At 36.4% G+C, this 24,548-nt stretch overlaps 1 protein-coding gene across 22 annotated transcripts in view; it reads right to left on the reverse strand.

Moving 5' to 3' along the window:
- The window catches only part of MPDZ (multiple PDZ domain crumbs cell polarity complex component), a 98,991-nt gene that overhangs the window by 47,460 nt on the left and 26,983 nt on the right, over positions 1–24,548 (reverse strand). For 20 of the 22 annotated variants that reach the window (XM_039355227.1, XM_039355236.1, XM_039355226.1 and 17 more), the window contains 13 exons: positions 22,743–22,863; positions 21,721–21,809; positions 19,901–20,099; positions 18,896–18,985; positions 16,696–16,775; positions 14,908–15,054; positions 12,729–12,875; positions 11,522–11,710; positions 10,094–10,303; positions 6,823–6,939; positions 3,675–3,836; positions 1,798–2,034; positions 936–1,044 (listed from right to left, as the gene is read on the reverse strand). In XM_039355227.1, coding sequence (XP_039211161.1) covers positions 936–1,044; positions 1,798–2,034; positions 3,675–3,836; positions 6,823–6,939; positions 10,094–10,303; positions 11,522–11,710; positions 12,729–12,875; positions 14,908–15,054; positions 16,696–16,775; positions 18,896–18,985; positions 19,901–20,099; positions 21,721–21,809; positions 22,743–22,863 — 1,897 coding nt within the window. The remainder of the gene's footprint in view (positions 1–935; positions 1,045–1,797; positions 2,035–3,674; positions 3,837–6,822; positions 6,940–10,093; positions 10,304–11,521; positions 11,711–12,728; positions 12,876–14,907; positions 15,055–16,695; positions 16,776–18,895; positions 18,986–19,900; positions 20,100–21,720; positions 21,810–22,742; positions 22,864–24,548) is intronic. The other 2 variants (XM_039355233.1, XM_039355238.1) reach the window with 2 other exon arrangements.

The raw sequence follows: 24,548 nt of genomic DNA on the forward strand, positions 1-24,548 counted from the left end.
CATAATAACTTGAAGAAAAATTAGTATCTTATCAGTAGGATCTGAGGAATCAGCATGCAAGATATGCCTGGCAGGTCAAAAAACACTAACTAGAAAATTTTCACTAAAAAAAACCTGGTAACAGCTGAGGCTGACATATTAGATTATCTCTTCAGGTCTACAGCTGCCTCCATTGCATAAGCTCACGGTTAAGATCAAAAAGATGATAAATTCCTAATGCCTTCTCTTCTGTTTAAAAAGCTACTTAATTAAATGAGATCTGCCTTTTTTTTACATATGACCACAAAGAAAGAAGTGGAAAACAGAAAAGGAAAAGGCAATGAACTTATTTTTAATTTAATTAAAAAAAGTGAGCAGAGAAAAAAGGAAGACCAAGATGGGATAATGTTGAAGAAATTACATAAGATTTGTTCTGAACAGGAATGAATTACAAAGCACACAAGTGAAGGATTTCGTCATTCCATTATTTGAATATGGCCAATATTTTTCTCCTTCTGATTATTTCCAGGATAAAAAGAATGTTAAAATTCTCCAAATAAAAAAGAGTTCTTAGGTTTTGCATCATTATACTAAGAAAAGCTCATGTTACCATAGTTTCAGCATTGCAACTATTCTTAATTTTATTAGTAATTAAACTGCTTGGACAATTATATCATGCCCCAGTTACTAAAAATAGATAATTAGGTTGGAGACATTGATGTATTGCCTAACTATAACAGATTGATTCTCTCCTGACTCTTCCTGCCTTTGTATGGAAAGGAAAATCTATAAACATGGTTGCTATAATTATAATTATTATTGGAACCATATATAAAAATCTTTGCTTTTTGATTAAAGCAACTTAAAGACTAATATCTACTTTTCTTTGAGGAATAACTAGGCAGAAATAAGGATCACAAGAATAAAGATGTGTATAGTTACATGAGCTACATTACCTAAGCTTGAATTTCCTTTTGCAATGATAATAGTCTTCTCCAACTTGTTTTTATTTGTATCTAGACCAGCAGGCATTAAGCTATTATTTCCCATCAAGAATACTTGATCCTGGTAAGAAGAAAATAAGAGTCATTTCTGGAAAATTTAATAGGATTTTGTGTAATTTAAAAATCACAGTCTGCTAGACAGTCTGTATATTTGTAATGTCCTTCAAGGAGTTTGTTTCTGTTCAAAACAAGTGAACAACAAAAAAGGTAACATAGTGGTTTACTAAAACAACTGCGCTGAGGAAATAAGAATACCTTTCACAACTGGCAGCAAACAGACATACAATATTTTTTTAAAAAAAAACTAGACTTGGTGACCTCCAAATGCACATTGCAACTGTCAGGGTTCCATGTATAGAAAGTTGTACAAGTCAGCTGACTTGCTCTGTCATACAATCACTTTTGCTCCTTTTTGCATATTCCATATTAGTCTCCAAAAATGGAATGCTTTTTTGTATGCTAATGAATCTACAATTTCACCTCTCTCTAGAGATCCTTGCAGGATTGTTACATACGGTACCCATGATTTTGTATTGTACAGCAAAATATTCTTGAATAGCAAGTGCTATGTTGAGTCACAGCTCAATTTTAGAAAGCAAGCTGTGCCACAAATTAGTGCATAAAATCCATACAACCCCAACTTATGTTGCATTTGATTCTTCTAGATCAAAAGGCAGAATGACCAGGAACAATACCTGGGAAACATCCCTACCTTTAGTCCCCTTTGATCTACTAAATCTCTAAAAATGGTGCTTTTTCACTAATGCATGTAATGAATCCTTCTGGGAGAATCAAGTGGCAATCTAGAACTTACTTTTGTAGAGTGTGAAAATTCGGGTGGTAGCTGAGATTCTCTCCAAAGGCTTGTGCTTTCGTGTTCAACTTGTTGAGATTGTGTTGCTGGATTCACAAGAAGAGGTTCTGTGATCTGCTTCATATATCCACCTGCAGGTTTACTCTCCATCTCTCTTTGAATTAGATCCACTGTGTACAAGTTTTTATCTGATGACTGGTAACTGAGTAGGTCACTGGAATCATCTTTGAAACCAGTCTAGCAAACAAGATAACAAGAATTCCAAACTCATTCTATTTCTAAAGTTCCATTTCTTCCTCTGGAAGTCTAAAAACCTTTCCCATGTATACCTAAGAATAACTAGTTTACATTCAATGTGCCACATGGTCCATTTTTATTTTATATAATTATTTTTATTGGGATAAAGTGATAACTATAAACACTACCAGGTTTCATGAATGAAGGGAAATATACGTGTTCCAAGACAATGTTGCAGGATTCCAATCTGGTTCAGTCACTAGGACCAGAGGTTTAGTCTTCCGAGCTTTTGGACTTGTGCTGGAGCTCATTCTCAAGGAACTTCTCTCTCACCAGAATGTGACACAGAGAAAAGTTTCCTGAGGATGGGTTCTACCACAAGTCTAAAAACACCACCACAAGTCTGAAAACTGGTCTGATGACTGACCCAGATTGGATCCTACTACCAAGTTTGATGGTAAACATTTTCTTTCTATTCTGATGGGCCACAACAGAGTGATTTCAAGAACATGAGTTCTTTATCTTGTATAAAACTGGATTTGTTGCAGAATATGTTTCCCAGCATGCACATTAATTTCTAATTTCATTAACTATTGCAAAGTTGAACAATGCAATCTGTCTCATTGGCACAGGTATTTGTTTAGTCTAAGAAATTCTGTTAGGAAATAAATTCTGGCCATCACACCTATGCTGTGCCAAGAGAAATAAGATTCCAAAAGAAATAAAGCCAGCTTATAAATTTCAGTTGTGAAAGAAGAGCAACTTTTTTCAAAAACAGATCTGAGTTACTTATAAAGCAACAAAAGCACAATAAAAATCAAAAAAATAAAATATACAATCCATTTCAAAAAATGAACTGGCAATCCAGCAGTGATCCCACTATGAATGTTAAAAGAAATATGCAGAATGATCCAAAAGAGAGAGAGAGAGAATCAGAAAAAGGAGAGAAAAGCTAACATGATAAAAAAATTAAGAACATCAAAAGTAAAAAAAGTATTTAACCCAATTTTTGACAAAAGAATTTGAGCGATCTTTTGAGCAATGATTTTCTAGCGATTTAACAATTTTCTTTAAGAAAATTAGTTTTTAATGCTTGAACTTTAAGCATGTAGCAATCATTTTACTTACACGTCTTTCCATAAATGGCTTGTTATTGTTTAGATTTCTTTGAACCATGTTTAGGGGCACCCAAAATTATAGTAAATGGTCTGCTGAATACTGAAAAGCTGAAAGTTATTCAATCAGCATAACTATCTAAATGAAATTACTCTTTAATCTAGTAAAAAAAAAAAAAAAACTATGGACCAATAGAACCAACTGGCAACATTACCTTCATTATCTAAACCAGTGGTTCTCAACCTTTTTAATGCCGCGACCCCCCATCGGTCGTAAGTCGAGGACTACTTTCAAAAGCCAATAGAATAAAAGGGAGTAGCACAACTAAGGAAAAGGGGGAAAAGATGGTGGACTGCGTTGTTTGGCGACCCCCGTGAAATGGTCGTTCGACCCCAAATGGGGTCCCGACCCACAGGTTGAGAACCACTGCTCTAAACAGACATTTTCAAAAAGCTACTTTATAGGTATGAACAAAGTGTCTTTCTGCTCACATCCCTGCTCATATCTTTCCCCCATAATTTTACCTTGGGAGTTGAAGAGGGCAGAGAAAGAGCAAGCTTGAGATCATCATCACAAATGCCACTATGCAGTGTTAAAGCTGAAGACTGGAATGTACCATCATTATCTGGAGAACAATCCGATTCCATGGTAGAGTCCTCTATTATATCTGCCTCACCTGAGTCCACCTAATAGCAAAGGCAATTCAATCAAATGGGTGACTTTTGTATCAGTTTCAAATACAAGCTTCAGTGGCTAAATAGTTCTAGCTAGTTTCCTTTGTAACGTTTTTCTTTTCGATTCTCCACAGCAGAATATGTTGGTTTGCCACAGGTTTATTTCCATTCACACCTTTGGATGTCAGATCATGGATAGGCAATGACTTTTATGTGAAAATATTTTAACTTATCATCTCTCTAAAACAAATTATATTATGTGTAGCTAATCTTTGACTTACGACAATTGAGCCCAACATTTCTGTTGCTAAACAAGGCACTCGTTAAGTGAGTTTTGCTCCATTTTATGACCTTTTTTGTCCCAGTTGTTGATCACTGCAGATGTTATGCGAATCATGCAATTATTAAGTGAACCTGGCTTCCCCTATTGACTTTGCTTGTCAAAAGAAGGCTGGGAAAGTTACAAATAGTAATCACATGACTGTAGGACACTGCAACTATTATAAATGCATGCCAGCTGTAAGCATCCAAATGTTGATTATGTGAATGTGGGGAAGCTGCAACGGACATAAGTGTGAAAACCCATCATTTTTTTCAGTGCTGTTGTAACTTCGAACAGTCACTAAACGAATGGTTGCAAGTTGAGGGCTACTTGTATTGTTCTAATAGGCTTAATTTTATAATTTAGTCTGAATAATTAAGTGAATTATTCCATAAGCTTTAGTGTGTGTTTTTTTTTTAAAAAAAGTTATTATTCCCAAAATATATTACCATTGCTCATTACAAATAAACTAACACACATTGTAAATTTATACTCAGTATTATTGCCTTCTCAGCACATTTTCATATAAGCCTAGCATTATAACAATAAAATCATGGGATTCGGTATCAATTCTATGCATACAATTCAATTCAGTTCAACTCGGAAACTAAAATCCGATGCATGTTGAATTTGTGATAGGCAGAAAAATAATCAAATTCTATCTTCAATAAAAGATGAACTTTAACAAAAAAAAAAATCAAGGATCATATCCCAAACTAAGTAACCTTGTGATAGAATCCTTCAAAGGTTTCTACAATAAAAACTTTTTTAATAAACAGAACCATTGTGAAAACACCAAGTATTTTTCCCATATTTCCCATTCATCTTGACCTTTCTAAGTCAACTGTGCCTCTCAGCCTTTCTATCAAATTAGAATGCCTATTTGTAGAATTCTATGTAAACCTTCCTATATTTTTCTGTGAAAGTATGTCATGATACGATTCAAAGATATATATATATATATTTCCAATTCCTGCAATACATTTAAAACAAAGTAGTTTGTATCTTATGTAAAGCTACTCATGTCTGTATATGCATATTATGATAATGAACTATAATACCTCCAAAATCAAAGGGTGAAATATTTGGTCAGCTCAATCCCACAAATGGGGCCAATATTACACAAGATGAAGTGACACTGGTGAGGAAGTAATAATCTCAAATTCTTTATATAAACTTTTAAGGTGGTCTTAAGGTGCAATCTTAAATTTCACAAAAAATGCTGACTGGAAATCATTACATATAAATAAAAAAAAACCTGTCAGCAGAATTGAAAAATGCAATCTAAAGGAAAAAAAAAAGGAGTGGAGGGAGGAGGAGGCAATAAAAGGAATGAATTGCATGCATCCAGACCCCAGCAAGACTAAGGTGACATCTGCATATCACCACAAAGATGTGTATAATCCCAAGTAATTTTCAATTTACTAAATCCCGTGAAAAGATATACATACATTACATGCACGCGGGCACGGGCACACACACACACACACACACACACACACACACACATTCGCTTCCTCCCTGTTCTGAGAAAGCAGAGGCTTGGATTTAGATAGATTACTATTAAAATCAGCCAGGATTGGGCCATTTTACCTATTAGATTTGGATTGACATACATATATATATATATATATATATATATATATATAGCAGACATGTCAAACTTGTGATGCCATTGCTGGCAATGGAGTGGGCGTGGTTTCCTGGTGACGCATCTGGCCCGTGGACCAGCAGTTTGACACCCCTGATATATAGAATCTGTCAAAGGTTCATTCATCATTCTAGCTTTTGTGGGTTTTTGAAGATTGCCCAGTATCTCAGCTACTATCTACAGTATATCACTAGATTAGAGCATGGGTGGGTAACTATGGCAACTCTACCACCTGAGGATTTCAACTCCCAGAATTCCAAAAAAGAACAAGTAAGGGTTTTTTTTTTGATGAGCTGAAAAAGTATGTGAGAAAACTGAGAATATGAAATAAGAGAAAATACATCACCTCCTGAGGTTTTAGACATTGCCAAGTTTAAATGGGCAACAGCATTTGAATACTATCCTGCGTTTACACAGAGTTCTAAGTTCCAAGAACCCTTGAGAGAAATTGCAGAGTCCCAAGAAGTAATTGGAACAAATGGCTGGAGCCATAATTTCCTTATATTATAGGATTATACATATGCATGGTTTCTCATTTTAAAAAATAATGGTTTGCTTTTGTAATTTCCTTACTCTTTTTAATTGTACATTATTCGGAAGGCTTCAAGGAATTTTTTTTTAACAAAAAAAAATGTTTAAATATTTAGAGAGTTTAACTTTGGCACAGCCTTGTCTTCTTATAAATACAATATTTTGATATAGTTGTGGATATTTTTTTGTATTACCAAATAAACAACCATCATGCAGATTCAAGGAAACCAAGCAAGAAGTCTTTTAAAAGATCTGTTAAACACAGTGTTTTTCAACCTTGGAAACTTTAAGATGGGTGGACTTCAACTCCCAGAATTCCCCAGCCAGCAAAGCTGGCTGGGGAATTCTGGGAGTTGAAGTCCACCTATCTTAAAGTTTCCAAGGTTGAAAAACACTGTGTTAACATGTTAACAGCAGGACTGTTCCTGTATTGTTCCTTAACAAAATACCGTTCAAAATTAAGACATAGAATAAAAGACTGACTATAGACTAACCAGAGCCAGCTCAGCATGGAAGAGGGCTGAATCAGCTAGCCCTTCCTCCTCAAAGGACTGGGCAGTGTAGAAAAAGGAATCTTCCTTAGCAGAAACATAGCCCTCTTCTGGTGAAAGCTGCAGAAAGAATGAAGCTCTTGAGTTGGATGATGGCCAGGGAATAGAACATGCCATGTAAGTAAATACTAAGAAAATTTTAAATGAATATAAAGATTAGGAAAAAAAGATATCTAGAAATCATATTATAGCCGTCAAACCATGAAATGATTTATAGGGTTGGGAAAAAAAGAAAGAAAAATGAGATGGCAATAATCATGAATTTAAGCACCACATGGTTATGTACCTATGTGCTGATATTTGACATGTTCTCCCAGACCAGATGATAAATTCTGTCTCTCTCCTTATATTTCCACTGCCTGATTTCCAATGCAGTTAAGCCTCACAAACTAGATTTAAGATTAAACTAGATTTAAGCCTTTTCAGTCATACCAAGTTTAAATTATACTTAGTTCCTAACACAACATGCAGATTCCACTGAAATCAGTAGCACTTCTTCTTGTGATAATCATGATTGGAGCAGATTGAAAATCACGTTTATTTTAATTTTTTTACCTTTCTGGCTTGTGAATTTCATAGTAAGTGACTGGGAAACAACAGCTTTCACAATCTTGCCATGAATGTTGAACCCAATTTCAAATGAATGATTTTATTAAGGAATTGTTCATTCCAATACAACTAAAATATTCTCCTTACTGACATCATAATAAAAGTACATTACCTAGATCCTTTTCTGTTGGGTTTGAGGTTGGATTATGGAACTGAGATAGCATTGGTCATAGTTGTTGATGACCTCTGGTAAACTCAGAATATGGATTATATATCCATCCAGGCCTTGATCCTTGATCACAGAGACCTTCAATACCTCCTGAATCAGATTGGGCTGATAATGAAGGGGGTAGGCACAGTGGCTTTCCTCCTTCCCCTAAAGCTGGTTCCAGTTAGAGTTGGTACAGAATAAAAGTCCAACCCATGCTTTTTCTGCCTTTTCTTCCTGCCTTTATTTAGCATCTTCATGAAAGCTCTGAGTAACTCAAGAGCATTTATTTGTCCATATAAGTAACTATCATTAATATGCTATACATCTTTGCCCTATCTATCACTTGGATAACTTTAACAATCCCCCAGTGGTTGGTGTGCAATTTGAGGGTCCTTTTGGACTCATAGGTCCTGCTCAAAGAGCAGGTGGCAGCCATGACCAGGAGGGCCTTAGCACAAGTCTATCCATCATGCCAGTTGAGCCGCCTAGATCAGGAGACTATCACAGTCACTCATGCCTTAATTATTTATCTGGATTACTGCAACAGGTTCGAAATGGGACTGCTCTTGAAGACCATTCAGAAGTGGCCACTTATTGAGAATGCAAGGACACATGTGTCGAGGTATAGTTTAAGGAACAAGTATCACCCATAAAGCTCTGGGTGACACAAGGCAGGATACTTATGAATCTACCTGCTTCTGATAGTTTCTGCCCATTCCACCAGACCTCAGAGGTCCCTTTTATCAAACTGAATGATGTGGTTGAACCCAGGACATGTGCTTTCTGTATCACAATGCCTGTCCTATGGAATAGCCTCCCCTCTGAGCCTGGAATGGTCCCCTTCTCATAGCCGTCTAGAAGGCCTTGAAGAGCTGGCTTTTCTCTCAAACACTGGTGCCAGAACGTGAGATGAGCCCAACATATATTCCATTGCGCATGTTTTAAGGTAAGTTTTATGGTAAAAATTCTGCTTGCAGCCTCAGTCACATTGTACTAGATTGTTTTTATTTTAGCTTAGTTTAGTTTACATTTTCCATACGATGTGGTTAACTGATCAGAGTCATTAGAGTGAGGTGGCCGCATAACATAATTCTTTAAATAAATAAATAATCATCATGCCTACAATAACTAATATTTCTGGCAAGCAATAATTGTGAAAAATGTTTTGACTGTGTTTAATTATCAGAGAAACAGGCTATAGATATGTAAAGTGATTTATATCCAGAATTAGAAAGGAACATTCCCTTCCTTTGGTTAGAACACTTCTTTGGTTCTTCAAAGCAGCAATTCAATGGGCAACCCCAAAGCCCTGGGTGGCCACTGAATCATTTTTTTGCCATCCTCAGAACCCCCGAAGCCACTGCTGTTGAAACGTGATGGCAATGTTTTCAATTTCTGAATGGAAAATAGGGGCAAACTTTAACAATTCTTCTGAGCTTTCACTGACAATAAACAAGCAGCCAAAAAAAGACACCCTCTCCCCAATTCATCCAACAAACCTTAGTCCCAACTGCATTTGTGATGAGACTCATTTACTTTGCAGTGTTCCGTACTCTTCTGCACTACCAAGGGCATCCTTAGATTATCAAACACTGCATACCTCTGTGCAAAGATGGCACAACAACCAGGATTTAGCCAGAAAAAGGTGGATGTGAATGTCAATTCTTCCAAAAAACAGCCCTCAAACCAGCAACAAAACTTACTGCCTTGCTGATTCAAGGAATAAGTGAAAGCATTACTCCCAAATTCTCAGTTCTGTTCACTATGGATAAAATGCTGCCGGTTAGGGATAGGAAATTTACAGATTATGCATAGAAGAGGGTTTGGCAACGTATAATTTTTGCATGTATGCAATTGTGTAAAATAAATCTGCAAAATATTACTATATAGATACCAAAGTTCCTGAAGTATACACAGTAGATAATTAATATATTCAATATTTCAGTATAAGTATAGCCATTTTTTGCTTATACTATATTACAACAAATCAAAACATTGTAGTTTGGGGTGTTTAAAATATTTTTACTCTAGGTTTCTGGAAGCACCAAGTGTCTGCTCTCTGTTTGAAATTACTGTGCCAAAAGTAACTGATTCCCAAGCTAAACTTATTACTTTGGCTCAGAATAGGTTTTTATTGAGTAACTGCAATGAAACTTCAAACAAGAATAGTTTGAAGATTCATTGCAGTTACGCAATAAAAACTTAATAGTTTTGTAGAACAAAGTGATGGTGGGCTGGTTCCCAGAGCTTTATTATTCTCTTGATGACAATTGTATAAAATGAGAGATTTTGCAAAGGCAATTTGCAGGTAGAAATCTAAAATGGCATTTTATTACCTCACAACAAATGTCAGTTTGCCCATTCCTGATGTAGAAAGTCCTACATCATTAAATAGCCCAGAGGTTTATTTGCAAAGTACAAAATCCCACTATATTATAAAGCAAGAATTCTTACAGGCAATGGTTTGGCGACTCCTATTCTCACCATTCCCAGAGGTGCTCCTTTCAGGGCCTGCACAGCTTCCTCCAGACTACCATTTTCCAAGTTGGTCTCATTGACAAACATAAGCCTGTCTCCTGGGAGGAGCCTGCCATCTTGCTCAGCAACGCCCCCAGGAACAAGAGAGCGGATCACAATCACTGTATTTGCGGGGTCCACTGGGTCCTTATTGAAGGAGAAAAGAGGGGAACATGAGGGAAAAAAATGTTATTTACTTTGTATTTATTCATTCATTTCCGCAGCGCCCAACTCAACCAAGGAACTCTGGGCAGCCTACCATTTTAAAATTCAAAAATAAATAAATAATTAAAAACAACTTTAAAAACATTCAAACTACAAAAACATCCACCAAAATAAATAGGTACAAACAGCAGCTGTGATGATTCATCTGCCAATAGTAAAAAGCCAAGTAATAAGGCCCTTCACACATTCTGAGCCCCAGGCCCAGGTAGATAACCAGGTTTTTTAAAGCTTTGTGAAAGGCCAACAGGGTAGGGGGCTATTCTAATGTTCTAGGGGAGAATATTCCATAAGTCAGGGGTACTGCAGAAAAAGCCTTTCTTCTAGTTCCTGGTAGCCAGCTCTCTTTGGCTGATAGGATCTGGAACATTCCCAATCTATTGGATCTGAACAGAGATTTCAAACAATGATATGGTTGTTCTTTTTCCTGATCCTGCTTGCTTATAGAAAGATTCAGTTGTCAAGCCACTACTTATGAAAAATTAAAACCTAATTATGCATTATGTAATCTTGCAGAAAGACTGCAGGAAGCAACATTAAAATCAACTTCTAGAATATAAATAAATTCTTTGCATAAAGATGGCATTAGCAAACACATTTCAGAATCTGCTCCACATTTAAAATCTCCTCAAATTAGTGCAAAAAAAGAGTTGAAAACCTGGCAGTATTGCACTGTTAGACATGTCTTTTTTAAAAACAAACAAACTACAAAAGTACCTACTAATACTATTACTTCTATTGCTTTCATTGTAATAATTGCAATAATAATGCATCCTGCTTTGTGATAATGCCCAGCACAGTCCCAATATTAATATTTTATGTGTTTGTTTGTGTTATTATCGTATCCATGGAATAAGTACTACTGTAAGATCATTTCTCTTCAAATTTCAGATTCTCCTTAAAGAGAAAGACTGAGAAATATAACAGAGCGTTAATGAAAGGTGACCTCGTAGTCATACCACGCCTTTTCTCATCTAAGAGATCAGAAACTATCCCCAATTGAAAATGAATACCTTGCAAAAGTATGAAACGTATAAAATAAGTTTGACCAGTTTATTTAATGATGTAATTCTACTGGAATGTTTCATTTTTAAGGCTTCAATGCATAAAATACATTCTTATATTAGGGAATGCAGAAATTACCTGATAATCCAATATGCTAAAGCCAAGACCCCTGCTCCCTTTCTCCAGCTCAATTTGTTGTATTTCTGCCTCCCACATTGCCAGGGGAGATCCTTGTGCCTCTTCAGTATTCTGGCTTAGATCAGCTATTTCCAGCTTAGCATCCTCTGTCTCTGAAGCACCAAGGAGTCCACCAAGGTCTATACGAGACTAGAAAGTTAAATATGGTTACTTTTTAAAATAAAGCTAAGGAAAATTTAAATACGGATTGTCAATGGAACTGGAATAAATGGGAACTGCTATTTAAAGAGTCTAAAACTTATTTATTTTTAAATGAATTTTTAATTAAAGTTTTCCAAAACACATAACAACTGCAGTGTTGGGTGGGTGGGTGGGTGGGTGGGTGGGTGGGTGGGTGGGTGGAAGGAAGGAAGGAAGGAAGGAAGGAAGGAAGGAAGGAAGGAAGGAAGGAAGGAAGGAAGGAAGGAAGGAAAAATGTAGAAAGAAAGGAAAAAGCAAAAAAAAGAGAGAAGCTTCCAATTTCCTTTGCAGCAATTATAAGCACATTTACAAAATTCTTTTACTCCATGATTACAAATAAAAACCTTAACTTTCCCTATATTTGGTTTTTTCTAATCATCAAAAACACCATAAATCATAAGTACATTTTTATGTTTTATGTTTCATGCAAAAAGTCTATAACAGATTTCCAGTCAATTGTAATTGTGAAGTTTTTTTCCTTAAAGAGGTTGATTTAATAATCTCCAGAAGCTCTATCATCTAAGAGTATACACTTTATGTAGAGATGTCTAAACTTATATGAACATAATAACTTGAGCAAAACTACATGAAAAATTTAAAAAAGGCTTTTAAATTAGATTTCCTCAACCCAGTTCTAGCCATCTGATCAAACTGTCTCAACTGGGAAAAAAATATTTATCTTATTACCTTACTCCATATTTATTTATTTGTTTAATTTATATAGCCACCAGTCTCACAAATAAGAGATTCTGAGTGGCCTACAACAAAAGTAAACCAATAAATATCTAAAATCATTAAAGCATTTAAAAAACAATAAAACAGATAAAAATAAATTAATAAATGAAGGTTAACAGTAATGGAGCCACTTCAGTAGTTCAAATCTTTTCTTTGAATTCTCTACTGCAAGGAAGAATGGGGGGGTCTGTCAAGTTTCTCCTTCAGTGTATAAATCTTTATGTTGAATTACCTGCTCTATCATGTGGGTCTCATCCAATGCTGTCTCAATCACAGGTGGAACTGCACGACAACAGACCATTCTTACATTGATCGGAAGCTCTTTTAGAATATTGACAACATCCTTGTGATTCTCTCCAAGCAAAGATTCTCCATTTACCTGTCAATGAAAATAAGGACCTTTATAGAAATAAGGAAAAGACAGAGAGCAAGTAAGAAATACATGTATTTTCAAACTGGACATGGGATTAACTAAAGTTACCATATTAAAAAAAGATACCATCTGGTTTCTCCACAATACAGGTGGTCCCCAATCACTTTTTGCAAACTTCTGACGATCAAAACCAACAGGGAAATCAGTTTCACTTAACAACCGCGTTACTAACTCACCAACTGCTGTGATTCGCTTAACAACTATGGCAAGAAAAGTTGTAAAATGGGGCAAAACTCACTTAACAAATGTTTCACTTAGCAACAGCCATTTTGGGCTCAACTGCCGTCATTAAGTTGAAGACTACCTGCACAGAGACCAATAAAGTTAGAAGAAATAATACAGGGAGTCCTGGACTTACAACCATCTGTTTAGTGAACATTCAAAGTTACAACAGAGCTGAAAAAATATAATGACCCCAGGGCTGGTTTTTACACTTGAGACGGCTACGATATCCCCATGGTCACGTGCTCAAAATCTGGGCACTTGGCGAACTGGCATGTATTTATCACGTGATCATCATTTGTGAACCTTCCTAGATAGCTTCTGACAAGCCAAGTCAATGGGGGAAAAGCCAGATTCACTTAATGACCACGTGATTCACTCAACAACTGCAATGATTCGCTTTAAAGCCTTAGCAAAAAAATCATAAAATAGGGCAAAAATCGCTGAGTAACCTCCTTGCTTAGCAACAGAAACTTTGGGCTCAGTTGTGGCCATAGTATAACTTGGCTGTCATTTAGAAAATGATTTTAAAAGTGATTATTTATATAATCACTTCCTTAGAACAGGGGTGTCAAACTCAATTTCACTGAGGGCCGCATTAGCATTGCAGTTGCTCTTGGGGAGCCAGATGGGTGTGGCCAGGGTGGGTGTGGCCTGCTGGGTGGGTGTGGAGTGGGTGTGGCCTATTGGGTGGGCATGGCCAGTTCTACATCGTTCACGTCAAGGGTGCCTGTGGGGGCCTGGGCAGGAGTGGGACAGATCTAAGGGTTTCTGGCAGAAGGGGGTGGGACTGGGAAAAGCGCCAAGGCACGGTCCACTGGAGGAGCCTCACTGCCTGCTGAAATCCCTCCGCCGGAGCCCATCAAGCCGGATATGTGAAGTAGGCGAGGGCCATTTGCTGGCCACTTTCAGGCGATGGTGCATTTCTTCATTCCTCACAAAGGGTGGCACCTCCCCAGCATGCACCCAGGGGGTGGGGCCAACGTGGCAAGGGCTGGTTCCTCGCTGTTTCCAGACGGCCTTGTGGAGCTAAGACTGAAGGTGTTTCAGCATAGATGGCCACCACAAAATTGTACATTGGCTCCCGGCCGGCCTGGGCCAGGGCCAAGACAGCAGGGGCCGTTCCCTCACTGTTTCCAGGATGGCTTCACGGGCCACATGAAACCACTTCGCGGGCCGCATCTGGCCCCCGGGCCTTGTGTTTGACATGTCTGCCTTAGAACATGCTAGCATATTGTAAATTTATACAGGCTATTTCTTTCATAAATATATGAATATAGGTAGTCTTTGTCCTACAACAATTTTTTTAGTGACCATTCAATGTTTCACTGGCCCTGAAAAAACTGATTTAGGGCTGGTCCTTACACTTACAACTGTTGCAGCAGCCCCAAGGCCACATGATCAAAATTTGGGAGTTGGCAATCGGTATGTAATTATGATAGTTGCAGGTCCTGGAGTCATGTGATCATCATTTGCAATGTCCCCAGCTACCTTCCGACAAATAAAGTCAATGGGGAAAGCCGGGTTTGCTTAACAACCGCATGCTTCACTTAACAACTGTACTGGTTCACTTAAAAGCCACACCAACATTGGCCGCAACTCACTACCTGCCTTGCTTATCAGTGGAAATTCTGCTCCAAATTATTGCTGTAAGTCAAGGACTGGACTGGACTCCTTGCTAAGAAAATATTAAAAGTGAAAAATCCCTCAGAGTATCTTTTAAGAGAGCAGAGGTATAAGAAAGATTAATTCGTACTTCTAGTAATTCATCTCCACTGTACAATTTGCCACAACGTCCAACTGGCCCTTCAGGCAAAACAGACCGAATAAAATGATGTCCCACTGTAGCTTCTAAGCTAATCCCCAGTCCGCTGCTTTCACTAAATTTGTTCACATCCGCCACCTAGAAAGAAGAAAAATAAGAATCCTCGTAACCAACAAACCAGTTGCTTAGAAAATTGCACCGAGATCCTATACAAAGGACCATTAAATTTAAAAGCTGTTTTGCTACAGGTGCTCTACTTCTTAAGCTACAGGCTCATTTCTTTCAAACAACATCCATGTTCATTGATTTCTCACATCAAAACAAGATGGAATGACAATGTGAGCTGAAAAGGAGCATCCAGCTGTAACATCCTTTTTCCCATTTGCAAAGGGTAACAGATGCTGGTAGCTACAGCTGTCCCAGAGATGAAAGGTAGCCAGAGAGTCACAAATAAATGGAACAAATGAAACTATCAAAGGCTCCACACTTCTCATTACACCAGCTTTTGTGACCACCGTGGAACAATAGTTAGCAAATACAGTATTCGGAAACAGCAATGTTTCCAATTTGAAGAAAAAGAACTGGATTCTATATCTGACAATGCTTGTTGCCTCTGAAACAAGTCAAACGTTAACAGGACATGCACCTGGCAACATAATTCTCTATGGTTTACTAATCCCCAGGTGGGGAACAGTCAAAGAATAGGAACTGCATCTATGACTCTGCTGCAGAATTCTATTCAAAAGTTCCACATCCCTTCCTACATCCTTGGACTATTGCGCACAAAAGTAGTTGGTTATATGTTCTAAAATGTGCTAAAAGAAGGCTGGCTAGATTCTCAATGAGAAGTAAAGTGTTAGCTAGGAAAACAGCTTTTATTGCATAAAAACACATTTTAAGGCCTGTAGACCAAAGGGTTACCAAGATGCTTCACATAAACCTCACTTTAAAAGAATAAAAGAGACAGTTAGCAATCAATTTAAAAACAAATAATGAAAATAGAAGATCAGCAATTATTATAATAAATTGTAAGAGGGAAGAAAAACAAGCCAGATATAAAAGAGAAAATGCAAACAATATGTTTAAATGCCAGTAAAAGTGGGGCAAACAGGTTTCCTTTAAAAAAATCAAGACCATTCAGCAATGACACTAGGGGTCAACAGCAGCAATACGAGAAAATATAGGCCCTAATTGTTAAATTTTGTATTACTTACCTGAATCTGAAAGCAGGCCAACATTAAAATTAGTGGCATTTATTTCTGGTAGATGAGTGTGAGATCAAACGAGAGAAGTCTTTTATTCCGAATATCAGCTATGTGTAAGAAATCTTCCTAAGGATTACACTAAATGTTGTATGCTGAAAGTGGGTAGATTTCCTAACAAGCTACATTGTTTTGCTTTCCAAATGTAGATTTCAGAACTCAACTGTAGCTCTACCCACATTTGAGAGATGTCATCAAGCAAAAATGTTACCCCAAGAAATGAAACTATGCACTGTTGACAACAAGGAGAATCAAAATATATAATGGACTCCAAAAGTTACTAAACAAATGCAAAAAAAAGCTGTCAATACTTACTAATTAAATTAGTGAAAACTCCCAACGAAGCAATATTTCATAAACTATTTGATCAAATTTAGGATTCATTTTCTGACTTCCTAAGATTATATAAAAGTTTTGTTTTACAGCATTTTTAGACTTTAAAAAACAACGCCCTTCCAAAGGAAGAACAGAGATAAAGCATTTCTTTTTTTTAACAGCAAGCAGTGAGTCCACCTACCACAACTTCATAATTTTTCCCCAAAATCTTCTGCCATTTGTTCAGCAATACTTCTTCTTTTAGGGATGTTAGCTGAATGTCTGCAAGATGTGACAATTATCCTAAGCAAAATTATGGCATTCTTATCTTTAGGTAGAAAATGAATTGCATTAGGATTTGTAAATGGGCATCTGATTTATTTAAAATGAAATACTTTTCAATACATAACATTTTAAGTATCTAAAAATGGAAAAGGGAAAAAAAGAGTTACAACCTACGTTTAGGTTTTTAAAATCCTTTTAAAGCTAGCTGAATTCACTTGAATTCACAGTTCCATTTTTAAACTGATGTTTCTAGACAATCTTTTATCAGATATACCTTAATAAATGGTGAGCATTGTGAGCATTGTCCAGTCTATTTGAAATTAAATCAGCGTAAGACTCAAACTATTCAGTTTAGGCTTGCATTACTCAAGAGCTTCCTTTTATCCTTCTTCCAAAGAATTCTAATTGTCCTAGTCTAGCTTCCTGAATAACTGGATCTCTGTCTGGTTACACTCTGCTGCACCTTCTCCTTTCTGTGAATGCAGAAATCGCAGGCACGTTCTGCCTTTCCTTGGCACAACTGTTCTCTGAAATGCTCGTGCTGTTTATTCATCATCACTGTCTTAAACCCCTGCACTCTACAAATGTAAGTAAAACAGGTTTTCGTGAATGAAACATTAACAATAAAAATAAGAACTAAAATTCAAAAGATAATGCAGAAAACACAGCTAAGCTTATGGGTGGTTGTTTCCCAATTCTGAAAAATAATTGAAGGTCTTTTTTTTTTTAACTTGTAAAACTACAGCTATCATTTCATAGTTCTCTTCCACAGGAGTGTACTACTAAATAATACGATGTATTCAGATTTATTAAAATCAATTGCAAAAAATTTTCAGTATACCAATATTCTTTTCACATTTATTCAGAGATTAAGTCACATCAAGTTAAAAGAAACTTATTCTCAGGTGGGAACATTTGGCATTGTAGTGATTTTGATATCAATTTGCTTGTATCTCAAAGTTTATATACACAAATAAATGTATTATTTAATATTTAAGAACTCAAGAAATGTTCTCTATAGTTAAGTTTTTGTTTTCGCTTTGAAACTATGACCTCCTTTTCAAAGGCTCCTACTGAAATACGGTCTCTAGAGGGCAGTGGAAGAACACATTTCCTGGAATCACTTAACAGATTTGTACATTTATTTAAAAATTTTAGAAAGAAACATATTGTGAGTGTAATAATTTACCATTTAAAATCTGTTCCGGTTTATCTCTTACTACAGTAACTGGAGCTTGTCGGATATGTACAGTGACCCAGCAAGTGCTTATGATATCCTCAAAACACTCACATGCTTAAAAATCCGAAGTAGGTGGAAACATGAGACTCACAGAATTTGAATAGTATCTCTTTAGCATGGCTTCATAAGCTACAATCAGCTATGCATATCACAAACAATACTTATTTAAAAATAAGATATAAGCAAATGCGATAAACCACAGATATAAGAATTGTGTGTATATATGGCTAACTTCAGTTATGAATTCTACGTTATGCTACACTAGATTTTCTAGTAAATTAAAACTGCTGTTTGCCCAATATTATCCTTAAGGCTTTTCATTGTAAATAAACAACCATGAAATATCTTCAGTATGTTTTGTCATCTAATGATCATTACTTTTAATATCATCATTAATAAGTACTCTTTTTAGCTGCTGCCATTTTATGTTGAAAATTAAGCGTCATAATTATAACACTTGATATTGTATATGAAGCTGCATGCATACAAGAAATCAATATCGTGTACATTTATGTAGATTGTCCACAGAGTTTAGCTAAGCAAACACAAATAACTATTTTATAGCCTTTTATTTGAATCTTTTAATTTCTAAATATCTTATCCACAGGTTTTAATAACGTATGGAAAAGATACTTGGAGGTTAAAAAATTCAAAGGAAAGGCTATAAAAATAATTATTTGTGTTTACTTAGCTAAAACTCTGTGGGCAATGTACAGAAATGCAACTAAACAGAGGTGCATCATTGCATTATTCTTCCAAGATTAAGAATTTCAAATATACATTTTCAAAAGCCAGAAGCAACTCTGCCAGGCAAGGAAAGGTAAAAAACTAGGAAGGTTGAGCATATTTATGACGGAAAAAAAATATTATTTATCACCTGTTTGTTGTATATTAGTATCTTCTTCAAAATGAATCTCACTGGGGCTGCATGACATTAATGGAGAATCCTGCTCCCTTTTGCAGATTTCTATGAGGGAAAAAAAAGAATATTCTGAGAAGCCCCAAACATGCCATTTTCTGTGATAATACAGTTAAACCCCTTTTCCTGTTTCACCACTGTTAAAGACTCCTAGTTTCTTACCAGATTAAATTAAATTTGGTCTAGCAGTTATGGCTCCATGCTAGAAAGCAAAGTTCTCTGTGAGAGTTCAAGTCCTACCTTAGCCGTGAAAGCCAGTCGGGTAACTTTGGACCAACCTACCTCACAAAGTGATTGTTATTGTGGAGAAAATAGGAGGAGGAAGATATGTTGGATATGTGTGCTGCCTTAGGTTATTTGTATCAATAATAAAGGTGGGATATTAACAAATGAGTAAATATAAATAAATAAAAACTAGGTTAGCGTGGGTGGGTGTAAGCGAATTAATACGCTAAAAATACGCTAAAAATAAAATAAAAATTGGCAACAGCAAAAAGGCCACAATCTTCCATATTATCCAAAAGGAGGAAAACATAGCCAATCCAAGGAAAATCTAACTGATGTCACATGGATGGGTGATTCTACGGAGGCCTGAATTGGAAAACTTGAACCACAAATTTTAGGGGTCAAAATAGAGAGAAATAATGAGCACCATGGTAATTCTCTAAGACTTAAATTCCTTCGTTCACTTTTATTTTTATTTTGTTTTTTGTATTTTAATATTTTTTAGTTCTACCATAAAACATAAATCATGGAAACAATAGTATTTGAAGATTATTTCTCTGTCATTCATGAAAGAAAAATCCACAAAACTCTTTTGCTCGTCCTTCTGAGAATGCTTTTTCATTCCCCAACTGAGTCTAAAAAGTGGATTGTGAGGACGAATTTAAGCCACTTCGATTTAACCTCTGGAGAACAGAAAATAAAATTCAAGAAACGTGAAGCAAAGATCATCTTAATTGCCTGTATTTGTGCCAATATCCATCGTTTGGAAAACTGAATCCTTTTCAACAGCATCACTGAAGTCATTATGGGACTGAGTGTGGTTTTCCTGTTTCAGGCCTCCTCTTCGGACCAAAGTAAGACAGACCGTTTGGCCAGTATGTCGCAAAACCTCCACTGCTTGCTGGTTGGTAAAACCTTGAAGATTGGTTCCATCCACCTATGGATTAAACATATGTCCATTTCTGACTAGTCACCATAGATCTGTCGATACTGGAAAAACAGTTTTATTCCAAATGAGGCAAATCACATTTGCAAAATGTCTTGCTGTAATTTGATTTGGGGTTTGTGGTTATCTTGACTATAAGAATGCTATCTAAAAGTAGACAGCATAGAGTTTGAAGAGAATGTCTGAATGCTGTATGAAGGAGCTTTATAAAATTCAGTTTCAGTAAACTTAAAATAATGCACTCAAAAATTTTAAAAAAAAATCTGTTCTCTATTCTGGTAGTCCCCAACTTACGACCATAATGGGGAACAGAATTTCGGTGTTAAGCAAGGCAGTTAAGTGAGTTGCACTTTAATCATGTAAATGTGGGAAAGATATGATGGTTGTTAAGTTTAAGGACCACTTGTAACTCACTTATTACAAAAGCTAAACGTGTGATTCTAAATAGCAGAATACCTGTGTAGGCTGGTGGGAATTGGGCAGGAAAGTTTAACTAGTCTACTGTTATTTTTGCTGTTCATCCATAAAATGATTTAAGATTCAATTTACAAGCCATGCTATCAACACAGAACCTCCACGTAAATCATTATTTATATTCCTCAACTGTGGAAAGCAGATCACTGATCCTATCTCTGCTTTCATCAGTAGCCAAGTCAAAGAAGGACATCTCTCCTAATCTGTCAGGTCCCCAAAGAAATATACTGTTTCCCTATGCTTATTCCCGAATCTATAAACCTTCTTTGGGGTGTGCCATTCTGTTGGGAGGGGGGATACCATGGGGATGCTTTGCACTGTCTTGCCACTATGCCCTTCCCCAGGAGAAGGAATACATCACTCTTATGTATGCGCTGGAAAGCAACGCCTAAGAAGCCAGTTACTAAACATTATGCCACCTGTGGATTGGCTGGAATTCAAATGAACACTGGGACCCTGCAGGGAGGAGTACTGAATATCGCTTCTAATACACTGCTTTCGCGGGGTTTTTCCTCAGGCCTCGCCTGCTATTACTAGCCCCTAATAAAAGTTCCTTTTGAGACAATGCCTGCTTCAAAAGTTCTGTTTTCTTGGGTGGCTTACATGAGGTAGGTCCTTACATAACCCCATGACTATTACATTTTCTCAAAGACCTCTTTGAGAGAATCCTCCACATTTTTCTCTCATCCAGGATCCCATAAAGATTTTGTGGCCGAAACATAGGGTTAGAAATGGCCTTTTCTTCATGACAGTCTAATTACTACTAACCCTCAGAATCAAAATAAATAACTATATAAAACAAAGCGCTTGGTTGTAAAAAAAAATGCCCAACTCTGTTTTATAACCTTAGTAATTTTATTTTAATATTTTCCATACATTTTACCTATTATTAATATGGCACCCGTAACATTTTAAGCTAAGCAGTCTATAATTCCCTGAAATAATTTTTAAAGAGTTAGGCATTACGTTTCACAGTTTGTGATCTTCCTGTACAGAATCACTTAAGAGATTTCACTTGTGAGATCTTTTAAGAACTCTGGGACAGTCCTCAAAAGTTGTTTGCTTTCAATCGATCAAGAATAAAGAGTAAATAATAGAAGGAAAAAAGGGATAACATAAGTCGTCCAAAACTACTTACAGCAATAATTTGATCTCCAATATGGATTCTACCATCATGCTCAACTGCACTGTCTTTTGTGATACTTTTTACAAAAATACCAGAAGGTTCTGTGATTTAAAAGTAAAATTGAAGTAATTAAAGGTATGTCTGAGCCATGTATGTGTAAAACTGTTATGACTTGAATCCATAAACTTAAACACAGCATATCAAGATCTGACTACAATAGTCTTTATGACTTCTAAGTACTTAAGCAGAAATATTACAACATAGTATTATTGAAGTTATCTTGCTCTAACCCAGGGGTGTCAAACTGCCAACCCACAGGCCGAACACATCACCAGCACCCCATTGCCGGCAATGGGAAAAAAGCTCCGATATGTCATGCGACGTCACGTGATGTCGCGAGTTTGACATGTCTGCTCTAACCCAAAGATGGGGAACTATGGTTCTTTTATGACTTTTGGACTTCAATTCCCAGAATTCTTGAGCCACATAGAATTGCTGAGGAATTCTGGAAGTTGAAGTCCACAAATCATAAAGAGACCATAGTTCCCCACCTCTGCTCTAACCCAATATATTTACTCTAAGAGATAAAATTGCATTTTAGCATACAGGTTTATATATAAGCCAACTGCTGCTAGATTTTAAACTGATGCATGTATCTTTGTTTTAATTATAGCGCACATGATTATGCTGTAAATATAATAAGCCTAAGACCATTAATTAAAGTAGAAGTTTGACTTCCAAATGAAGCACATTTAAACAATTCTAACATCAAGTTCTGAATCCAATGAAAGAAAATATGTTGTATTCAATGAATGCCTTTAATTATTTCAAACCATTCCAGACTATAAATCTATTGTAAAATAAAACATATTTTGAAATGAAATCCATCTATAACATTTTTCTTGCAAAGCGATTACTTTACATATTGTGTGTGGTACTTTTAAACATCTGGACTGACTCAACCAAAAGCAAATGGACTTTGGTGTTAGAAAAAAAATAGTTAATTTTTCAAGCAGAATTAATTCTAACCATACCTGATGTTTTATCCCCAATGTAGCCAGCAATTGTTATTCCTAACCCTTGAGAATTTTTTGTAAGCTCCACATCAAATGTGTTCCCACCTTCAACATTTTCAATTGGTGTATCTTCCAATTTCTTAAAGAAAAAGACATGTATTTATTCTCCATGAAAGAAGTTCTTACGGGGAACAAAAACAACTTATTCTATTTCTCACCTAAGCCCTAATATTTTAGCACTTAATTCTAAACATAACACACAGTACTTCCTGCCAAAATGTGACTCAGATGTTGGTTTCATACACTCCAATATAATTAGTGAACCTTTAATAGAGTTAACATTATTTGTTACGATAAGAGGTCCTCAGGGGATTTTTCTTAAGGTGCTTTTCTGTGTGACTCTGTATCAAGTTTGGAAATCCAGGGTTTTGGGATTATTGAGGTTTGGGGAGATGTTATGCTTGAGCTTTACAGAAATCATTTCTAGAAAATTGTAAAACAAAGTAAAGATCAAAATTTTAAAAAATGGAAAGTTATCTTAAAATGGGTAATTGCCAAATGAATGCATCCCATGAAAAGACAGTAAAATATTACATTTCACTTTTATCTACTAATACAGCAATTCGGGAAAGAAACGCATATATTCAAACTAGTTTCCAGAAAGGACATAGTTAATTGGAAGAAATGATTTGACCTCCAAGGTCCCTTCCAACATCACTATCATCATTATTATCATCATCATCATCATCATCATTATTATTACTATCGATCATCGCACAGTCAGCCAGATGTTCAGACTGGATTTGGCATTTTGTCTACCTATCGAGTCCTTACCCAGGACCTGGGGTAGGCAGATGTGGATGTTTGATGGTATTACAGATATCGTCGCAGGATGGAAGCAGTTCCTAATAAGGCTGCCATTTGCAATTGACTAATAGCGAATTTGTCAATGCCAATGGTGTTCAAGTGGTGCTCCAGTTGTTTTGGGATTGCACCCAAGGAGCCTATGACTATTGGTACTACCCTTGCTTGCTTTTGCCACAGTCTTTCTATTTCTACTTGTAGGTCTTTGTATTTTGTTATCTTCTCCAGTTCTTTCTCTTCTATTCTGCTATCTCCAGGCACTGCCATGTCCACTATCCAGACTTTTTTGTCTTTCTTATCGACAATTGTTAAGTTGGGGTGTTATGTTGCAAGTGCTTGTCTGTTTGAATTCTGAAGTCCCAGAGCAGTTTAATTTTATCATTTTCTATGACTTTCTCTATTTTATGATCCACCAGTTTTTGCTTACAGGCAAATGATATTTTTTGCAGATCTTCCAATGCACCATTGTTGCTACTTTGTCATGCCGCTGCTTGTAATCAGTTTGTGCAATATTCTTGCAACAGCTTACCAAGTGGTCCACTGTTTCTTCAGCTTCTTTGCATAGGCGGCACTTACTGTCTGTTGCCGTCTTCTCAATTTTGACTTTGTATGCATTTGTCCTTAAGGCTTGGTCTTGTGCAGCCAGAATTAGTCCCTCGGTCTCTTTTTTCAATTTTCCTGCTCTTAGCCATTGCCAGGTTTTATTATTATCTGCTTTCCCAGCTATTTTTTTCATGTATTGGCCAGGTAGTGCTTGGTCTTCCTATGCCTCTATTCTGTTCTTCATTTGGTCTTTCTTGTAGGCCAGTTTGGTCTCTCCAGTAGCTAGTAAGCCTTCCTGATATACTAATTTCAGTGCATCTTCATCATTGTTCTTCAGATATTCTTCCAAAGCCATTTTTTCTTCTTCAACCATCTGATGTACTTGTAGCATTCCACGCCCACCTATTGGCCTTGGTA

Source organism: Crotalus tigris, unplaced genomic scaffold, assembly GCF_016545835.1.
Source record: "Crotalus tigris isolate CLP2741 ecotype Arizona unplaced genomic scaffold, ASM1654583v1 scf7180000018649.364394, whole genome shotgun sequence".
NCBI lineage: Eukaryota > Metazoa > Chordata > Lepidosauria > Squamata > Viperidae > Crotalus > Crotalus tigris.